This window comes from Cynocephalus volans, chromosome 15 (genome assembly GCF_027409185.1).
Source record: "Cynocephalus volans isolate mCynVol1 chromosome 15, mCynVol1.pri, whole genome shotgun sequence".
Taxonomy (NCBI): domain Eukaryota; kingdom Metazoa; phylum Chordata; class Mammalia; order Dermoptera; family Cynocephalidae; genus Cynocephalus; species Cynocephalus volans.
In genome coordinates this window covers 97,169,207-97,178,419 of record NC_084474.1, presented here as the reverse complement: position 1 = coordinate 97,178,419, position 9,213 = coordinate 97,169,207, and the positions used below count along the sequence as shown (strand labels likewise).

Sequence of the window (9,213 nt, the reverse complement as noted above, 5' to 3'; positions counted from 1 at the left end):
ATCAACAGAGTGAAGGCAGCCTATGGAAGAGGAGAAAATATATACAAACCATGTATCTGTTAAGGCATTTGAATATTTGAGTCCCTTCAAAATTCATACATTGAAATCCTAACCCCCAAGGTAACAGTTTTAGGAGGTGGGACCTTTCAGAGGTGATTAGGTCACAAGGCGAAGCCCTCATAAATGGGATTAGTGCCCTTACAAAAGAGACCCTCACCCCTTCCACCACTTGAGGACACAGCAAGAAGCTGGCAGTTTGCAACACAGAAGAGCACCCTCACCAAAACCCAACCATGCTGGCACCCTAATCTCAAACTTCTGGCCTCCAGAGCTATGGAGAATAAATTTCTACTGTTTGTAAGCCTCCCAGTCTGTAGTGATTTGTTATATCAGCAGCCTGAATGGACTAAGACAGCGTTAATATCCAAACTGTATATGGAACTCCTACTACTCATAGCAAAAAACCAAACAACCCATTAAGAAATGGCCCAGCCTACTTGCCCCTCAACTCGCATTTCTCTGTTCAGGTCTCTCTTCCCCTGCACACTGAAGGCACCAAGAGAAGCGAGAACACTGCCTAACTTGCTCATCATTTGTTCACGAGCTAGAGCCTTGATGAATGCCTGACACTTGGTCACATGTTTAAAATCACACACATTCCATATCCAACTGACCAGCCTGTTCTCGACAAACTCTCCCACCTGGGCGTCCTTGTCCTTGCAACCTCCTTCCCTCCTGCTCTCAGCTCTTGCTCTCAGCTCCCTCTCAGGCCCCTTCTCCTGCCCAGCATGAAGCCAAAGACCAGCAAACACCCACTCCATCCCAGGCCTCTTCTTCAGGAAATGGAGGCAAAAGCACAGGACACCACAAGTTCATCAGAAGGAGAACGTCCAACGATCAGCTGCAGGAATGTGAATATCCCCGCAACTGGGTGGAAGGACAAAGTCCACACTGGTCTCAGGGGGTGCAGAAGAAACAACAGACTCTGAAGCCAAACAGCCCTGGTCCAAGCCTCAGCCACTCCCCAGCTGTGTGCAACTGACTAATCTCCCAGATCACCAGCCTCCTCACTTGTGAAATAGGGAAAATAAGGCTTCTGTTAAATTTCATCCTCGCAGATTACATGAAGACTAGAAATAACTCCTTCAGCTTTCTGTGCTACCCAGAGAAAGGTCCACACAACACTGTCTTGGATTCCTGTCATAATTTAGAGGGAAACTTTCACAATATCTGGAGCCCTCGATGTCCTCAAATTCCTTGCAGCAGAATCCCACTTAGGTGCAACCTTGTGAACCGACTGTGACTTCTTCCAATGGAACAGTACATCTACAAAAGCAAAAGTGATGGCATCTACATCATAAATCTGCAGAAGACCTGGGAGAAGCTTCACTGCCACTGAAGACCCAGCTGATGTCAGTGTCATGTCCTCCAGCAGTCCTGGTCAGCAGGCTGGGTTCAGGTTTGCTGCTGCCACAGGAGCCACTGCTATCACTGGACACTTCACTCCTGGAAGTGTCATTTCACTAACCAGATCCAAGCAGCCCTCCAGGAGCTGTGTTTTCTGGTGGTTACTGATTGCAGAGACATCTTCTGTTAACCTGCCTACCACTACTCTGGGTAACACAGATTCTCCTCTGTGCCACACAGACACCGCAATCCTGTGAAACACGGGGGCTCACTCAGTGGGTCTGATGTGGTGGGTGCTAGCCGGGGAAGTTCTGTGTATGTGTGGCACCATCTCCCGTGAACACCCATGGGAGGTCATGCTGATCTCCCCTTCTACAAGATCCTGGAGAGTGGACAAAATTAAAAAGAATAACCACACCAAGTGCTAGTGAGGATGTGGAGGAAGTGGAACTCTCATACACTGCTAGTGGGAAGGTAAAATTATTCTGAAAATCATTCTGAAATCAGTCTGGCAGTTTTTTAAAAAGTTAAATATACACCTACCATGTAATTCAGCCATTCCACTCATAGGTATTTCCCCAAGAGAAAAGGAAATCTATGACCATACAAAGATTTGTGTACAGATGCTTACAGCAGCTTTACTTGTGTTAACCAAAACTGGAAACAACCCAAATGTCCATTAACAGAGAATGGATAAACAAGTGGTAATACGCTCATATAACAGAATACTAATTGAAAATAAAAAGAGAGGTCAAGGTGTTCAGACTCCTGTACCAACCAGCACCAAAACAATAATTATAATAAAAGGAAATTAATTATTGATACACAACATAGATGAACTTCAGAATAATTATGTGAGTAAAAGAAGTCAGACAAAACAGTATATGCTCTCTGATTCCATTCTAGAAATGTAGAAAGTATAATCTATATGACAGAAAGCAGATCAGGATACAGGCAGGAAGGATTACAGAAGGACATCAGAAAACTTCTGCAGGTCATGGATATGTTTATTTCATATGCATATCCATATGCCAAAACACCTAAAATCACACACTTTAAATACCTGTAGCATACTGTATGCTAGTTATACCTTAATGAAGCTGTTTCTTTAAAGATAAATAAATAAGTATGGGGTCTGGAGCCAGTTTGCCAGGGATCCAATCCTGCTCTGTCCCTGGCCAGCTGTGCAATCTCTGGCCAACAACTTATCCTTCCTGTTCCTCAGTTTCCTGAGCAATAACTCTGCAGCAATATTGGTGGATTGTGCCAGCAGAGTGCTAGGCATGCACTAAGCACAAATGACCAGTCGGTGTGAGCTGTGTAGCAGCACAGAGCACCAGAACTCTGCTCACCATTCACATGCCCAGGTCCCCTCACGACCGAGGAAAAAACCCTTTCTAACTCGTCAGAGTCCCCAAGGCCCGGAATCAGCTTAGGACACTCTGAGTGAATAACGGTGGGAGTGAGATTTGGCAGGACTGACAGACTTGGCAGGAGGATATCTCTCCAAGTGGTGTTCCCAAGCAGCCAAGGCAGAGCTAGCCAGCAAGGCCTGAGAAAGAGCAGATGACATGAAAATGAGGGGACTGGGAGCCAGCTGCCAGGGAAAGACACTTGAGCTCTTTTCCAGGATTGAGAGAGCATATTCTAGAGTAAGGAAAACATGAACCCATTAACGGACAGATAATAGAGGCCATTAACAATGAGAAAAGAGGAGAGGAAAGACAATGGAGAAGGGAAAGAAAGCCCTGGGGGTGACAAGAGAGCTTGCAGAGACAGGCCTGGGGAAGCTGCGGGCCCTGCCAGCAGGAAAGAGTGGGGGGGCAGACTCACCTTCACTCTTGTGCCTCCAGCTCCAGCTCCCCACAATTCTCAGTGAGCGTGGGGTCCACGGCTCCTCCCCCTGCTCCAGCCTGGAGATGACATCAGGTTTGGAACCTCAAAGTCCTGTTCCAGAGAAAAGAAGCAAACCCTGATGACTCATCCCAGGGCCAGGGCAGGACTGTGCACTGGTTGTGACATCCCCTGCCACCCGGTCTTTATACCCTGGAGACAGACAAAGCCCTCTGCACAAGCTGAAGAAAGGTCAAATCCAGCTCTCCTGGGGACCATGGATAGGACAGAGCTGGGGCCTGAACATATCACAGTAGAAAACTTGCAGTAGGAAGTGCTGATGCCCAGCAGAAGGGCTGAAGGGAAGCAGCACATTCTGGTATAAGGAAGGCAGGGCTCTGAAAGCAAACAGATTCAAATCCCACCTCTGCCACCAACTGCCTGTGTGAACTTCAGAAAGTGCAATATTTGAGCCTCAGGCCCATCCATAAACTGTGTATCCTACCACTGACCTTAATGATACATGAGTAAACTAAGCGTGCAACAAACAAGTCTCCTTCCATACTTCCTACAGAGAAATCAGGGAGGGTCAGACAGGGCCGCAGCACCGCCCATTCCTTCCTCTGCACAGACCTGCCTCTGAGCCTCGCGCTCAGTCCCCAAGATTGCTCACGGAGCAGAAGTCCAAGAGCTGAGTCCCAGGAAGGGAACTTACCCAGTGAGACCAGGTTCCCGTAGGTCTCCAACATCACATCCCTGTAGAGGCCCCTCTGAGTGGGGCCCAGACGGCCCCACTCCTCCCGGGAGAGGAGCACAGCCACATCCTCAAAGGAAACCAAGACCTGGAATGACAAGATCATGCGGCAGCCCCAGTATCAGGCCCAGGTTGGGCCCTGGATGGAGGAGGCACTAGGCTCAGGACTTGCAAAATCCCTCTGAACACATGTACCCACCTTCCCCACCACAGTGAGCTTTTTGAGGCAAACACCATATTGCCTCATCTTGTTTTGCCCCAACCCTGCCTGGTACAGGGACTGGGAAAAACAAGGTGTGGAGCACATTTCAGAGATGTGAACTCAGGGGCTGAGGATATCAGTGGAGAGAGGGATCTATCTTCCCTCTGGGACCAGAGACTCCCACCAAGAAAGGGCTGAGGCCACACAGAGGACCACTCACCTGGAGCCCACCAGGAAGGAGCTGCTGGACAGCCATCACTAGGTCTCTGAGCTTGTCCTGAGGAGATGGACAGAGCTGCAAGGAGAGGGAAGAGTGTGATGGAGCTTGACCAACCTTCTGCTCCCCACAGCTCCTGAGACTTCTGGGCTGGACCTCAAGAGGTCTGTGACAACAGAGACTCGGTCATAAACTTCCTGAAAACCCCATGAAGAGTGGATGGACTAGGCACCCAGCAGCCTCTGAGACCATATCCACTCACTACTTCCCTGCCCCCAACCCCTGCAACTCCAGAGCAGGGCCTCGCTGAAGTACCTGATACAACAGCATCCCAAGGCCACCGTGTGAAAGCAAGGACCCTGGCACTGCACCTGGCCTGGGGAGACAATGCGCTGCATCTCTCAGGTCCACCTACAAGGTCCTTGGCAGTGGGCAAACAGCTGAGGACAAGCAGACTAGGCTCCTGCCCTAATGCAGTGCATAAGTGAATGGTGAGGCTGACAGACACAACGCCTCATTGGGTGATGACAAAGGACAAAAGGTAGGAAGCAGCATGAGGGCAGCAATTGGTGGCAGGAGACATTTTACACAGAACGGCCAGAGAAATCACCTCTGATAAAGCCATATGGAAGCACAGCTGGACGGCCTAAGGGCAGGCACCACGTGGTTATCAGGGAGGCAAATCCCAGGCATGGGCAGGCAGGAGTGCAAAGAGCCTGAGGTGCAGGCCTACTTGATGTGTTCGAGGAAGGGCAAGGGACCAGAGGGGCTAAGCAGGGTATGGGAGGGCAAGAGAGGAGGGTGGGTGCCTCACAGGCCTTAGTGCTGTGGCTTTTACACTGGACATGAGGGGAACTGTCTGCAAGGTCTGTGGTCTCTCCAGCTGCTGCTCTGAGGACAGACGGGTGGGTTGGGTGGAGTGGAAGCAGGAAAACCAGTTGGAAGGTTCCAGCCACGATCCAGCTAGAGATAACAGTGTCTTGGCCCAGAGTGGTGATGACAGAGATGATGAGATGTGGTCAGATTCTGGATGCATTTCAAAGATACAGGCAATAAGACCTGCTGATGAATTACATTTAGGATGAGATACCAAGATTTGGGGCCTGAACAACTGAAATTATTAAATTTCCATTTATCTGATGAATAAAAATCAAAAGTCATTTTGTACATGTTACATTTAAGACACCTATTAGACTTCCAAGTACAAAATTAAGTTATTTTGATACCTAAGTCCAAAATTCAAGAGAGATTGAAGCTGACTGGGTATACTTTGGGAATTATCAGTATAAAGATAACATTTAAAACCACGGATCTGGTTTTATTTTAGCGTTGACAAGTGACATGAGATTTCACTCCAAGGAAAACCTTCCCAATTGGCCTCTGCACACACCGCCAGACGCACCCCCACATCCCCTCCATGCTAACAGACCACTTAGTTTAGTTCAGGAAGAAATGTGCCCTTTTCCCTTGTCCCTAGGTGACCGCACTGCCCAGTTCCGGTCAACGAGATGTTAAGAGACGTCTGCCAAGAGGTTTCTAGGAAGGACTTCTCCTGCCATGATAAAAAGGAAACCAGGAGAAACACCCGTCCTGAGTGGCCACCAGGGAAAGCCACAGAACCTTGGAGACACATTCTGGAGCCCCGACATCCCAGAACAAACCCTGTCCGCCCCATCTTCAGCACTTAAGCCTCTGTCGGACAGGTCGTCCCTGACTGGCAGCCGAGCCCAAGCTGACTGACGGCCCGTCCACCGCACGCGTGACGCTTTCTCCCGGGTCACAGGCAGCCCGGGCCGGTGCCCGCCCTTACCTGGGCCCCGCTGTGCACCACCGGCCCCTCGTGCTGCCTTCGTGCCGGGCTCACCGGGGAGGCGGGCCACGCTGCCGCCGGCAGGGCTGAGCTTCAGCCCGGATACCCCACCTCCCGACCGGGGGTCTCGGGGAAGGGACTCGAGTCCTGCACAGACCACCCTTACCTCACGGGTCTGTCTTCAGAGTCAAATGAGAACGGACAGAAGCTGCTCAACTCAGCGCCCGCCAACCACAGACAAGAAGTCCCGACCGTCCCCATCAAGCCCGTTTCCCGCGCGCCTGCCGCAGGGACGCGCGAACGCCGGCCGTGTCCCGCGGAGGTGCGACGCCAGCGCCCGGCCTCCGTCCCTCCCCAGCCCCGAGCCGCGCGGCTCCGCCACGACGTGGCTGTCACTTCACCCACTCCTGCTGAAGGACGCCGGTCCCCCCACCATGCCCAACTGCCTTCCTCTAAGGCGCCTCTCTACCCACCCGCTGCCCTGCCTCAGCGTCCCGAAAGCGCGGCCCACCGCCACCGCGCGGGGACCTACGCGCCTCCCCGCCCCGGGCCGGGACTCACTCTGCTCGGCCGCTGGAGGGAAGGAGCGCGGGGTCCAGACCCACGGGACCGGAAATACCCACCTCACTTCTGCCCCGCCCCCAGCTCAGCGGCCAATCGGATCGCAGGGTGCCGTTGGTTCGCTCTAGGCGGCGCGGTCCGTTTCCGGAGTGTCGGTTTGAGCGTTCCGGCGGGACCTGCGGGTGAGCGGGCGCGAACGTTCCGCCGGCGGGGCGCGGTGGGGAAGGCCGAGGCCCGGCCCGCAGCAGCTGCCCTTCCCCTCCCGGGACCGCGCGCGGCCCAGCACGCGCCTCCCTCGGACGCCTTCTCCCCTCCTCCCGATCGGGCTGGGAATTAAGCTCGCGCCCACTCTGGATCTAAAGTCCACGCGCTGATCTAAACTCTTCAGGCGTGTTAAGTCCAATCCTCACAGCCTTCCAGGAGGGCCTGCGTCCTCGTCCCTGCGTCGTACACGAGGAAGCCGAGGCACAAGACCCGTACGGGCGGCTGGAGTCTGGAAACCAGCCGCTGGTGCCGAAACGCGTGTGCAGGGCGGCCCAGGGCAGGCGGTGGGCGGAGGGGCCAGGGTCAAGTGGGGAGGGGTGGGGTCAGGGGAGAATGACAGGCTCTGGAGACAGTCAAAGGAGGTGAGGGAGGGGCCCACTGGAATGGACGGGGAAAGGGGCAGCCTTTGCTGTGGGTTAGATGTGCCCCCAGAAGTTAGTGTGTTGGAAACTTGACCTCCATTGTACATGTTAAGAGGTGGGGAACCCCTTCTGGTGTTTGGAAGGTGGGCCTCAGGAGGGGAGTAGATTGTGCATGGTGTACCCCACCACAGTTGGGGGTGGTCGTGGGCCGGGCTCTGAGGGATTTGGAAGGATGAGTGACGCCTTGCGTACTCCTGCTGAGCCTGCTCTCACATGTGGCACCCTGGTCATCACGGAGGGCTATGGACTTCCCACTCAGATGAAGGCCCTCACCAGATGTGTTCCCTGGACTTCGGACCGCCCAGCCTCCAGAACTGTAAGGAAAAAATTTCATTTCTCCATAAACTACCCATCTTCAGGAACAGACTAATGCACCTGTCTTCAGCTGGACAGTGAGAACATTAAGATTTCAGAAGATTTGCCGTGTGACTGAGGGCAAATCTGTTTTGAAAAGTACAAATCTTTTTTAAAAGTTTATTTTCTCTGGAGCTGCAGCAGTAAGCGCCCCAGGCTGTCCTGAGCTAGGGCAGTGTGGGGCCTTGGGCCTCAGCCACGCCTCCCTGACTGGTGCAACCAGCCCAGCGACAACCACCAAGCCACAGCAAGAAGGTCACCAGGTTCCCTAGCTGGGATGGTGGGAGGCAAGGGCTTCAGCCACACCCCCTGACATCTGCACCCAGCTCAGCTCAGCAATGACCAAGCCACTGCTGGAAGTCCCCCGGTCTCCCCTGTGGGAATGAGGAGGGTGCCACAGGCCTCAATCCCGCCCTTTCTCCTTCCTCCTTCTTCCATCCCACTTCCTTCTCCTTTCCCCTCCCTCCCAACTGCACTGCAACAACATCCTGAGATGTAAAAAATAATATTAATAAAATTACATTTTCTTTAAAAAAAAAGTTTATTTTCTCTGGTGTTCAGAAAAGAGATTCCCCTTTTCCCTTTTCTTATACTATTTCCTTTAGATGACTTTGTAATAGAAAAATTCTTCTCTGTTCCTTTGAGATGTATGTAAACCTTTTTAAAAGCTAAATAAGACTCTTGCCAATTTTACAACCCAGGAATGTTTTTCTTAAGCACTTCAGGTCCAGGATGCTAGCGCCCCTTCCTGTCACTGTGTGAGTTTAGCCCAGGTGCCTGGCACCAAGATGTGATTACCTGCTTGTCATAGAGATATGAGAAAGTTTGTTTTTACTTTAGATAAAGACAATTAGCTAAGACAGTTGTCCACCCCAATTACCAGGTACTTGCTTTCCATTGCAGAAACATCACAGTCACTAGGGCCAACTCAGCAGAAGACCTGGAGGCATTCCAGGTACACCTCACAGATGCCTGTTCCACTCTGGCCCCTTGGCACAAACCTGCCTTTTCCCTTAAAGGGAGTGAGATCTGCTCTGAAAGTGGCCTTTACAAGACCTGCCACTTACCCGGTTCACTGCTGTTCCCTCCTGCTTTCCTGCTCCCTTGATCCCAGGCTCACTGGGGATGTTCACTTACTTGCCACTGCTGCTGGGAATATGTGTGTAGGCAGCTTTGAGAAATGCTCACATGAAGTGTGTAAAGTAATTAAAAGATTTAAGCAGAGAGAAACAAGACCAGATTACTATTTCAGAAAAGTATTCACCGGGGCCGGCCTGTGGCTCGCTCGGGAGAGTGCGGTGCTGCTAACACCAAGGGCACGGGTTCGGATCCCATATAGGGATGGCCGGTTCGCTCACTGGCTGAGCGTGGTGCTGACAACACCAAGCC

At 52.1% G+C, this 9,213-nt stretch overlaps 1 protein-coding gene across 1 annotated transcript; it reads right to left on the bottom strand.

Moving 5' to 3' along the window:
• Positions 1-2,875: 2,875 nt before the first annotated feature.
• On the bottom strand, positions 2,876-4,809 carry LOC134364156 (zinc finger protein 252-like). The gene is made up of 5 exons (XM_063080068.1): positions 4,729-4,809; positions 4,417-4,491; positions 3,956-4,082; positions 3,241-3,354; positions 2,876-2,959 (listed from the first exon to the last, which is right to left on the bottom strand). Exons 1-4 carry the CDS (start codon positions 4,741-4,743, stop codon positions 3,347-3,349), a joined length of 225 nt encoding a protein of 74 aa, XP_062936138.1. The 5' UTR covers positions 4,744-4,809; the 3' UTR covers positions 2,876-2,959; positions 3,241-3,346.
• Positions 4,810-9,213: the final 4,404 nt, after the last annotated feature.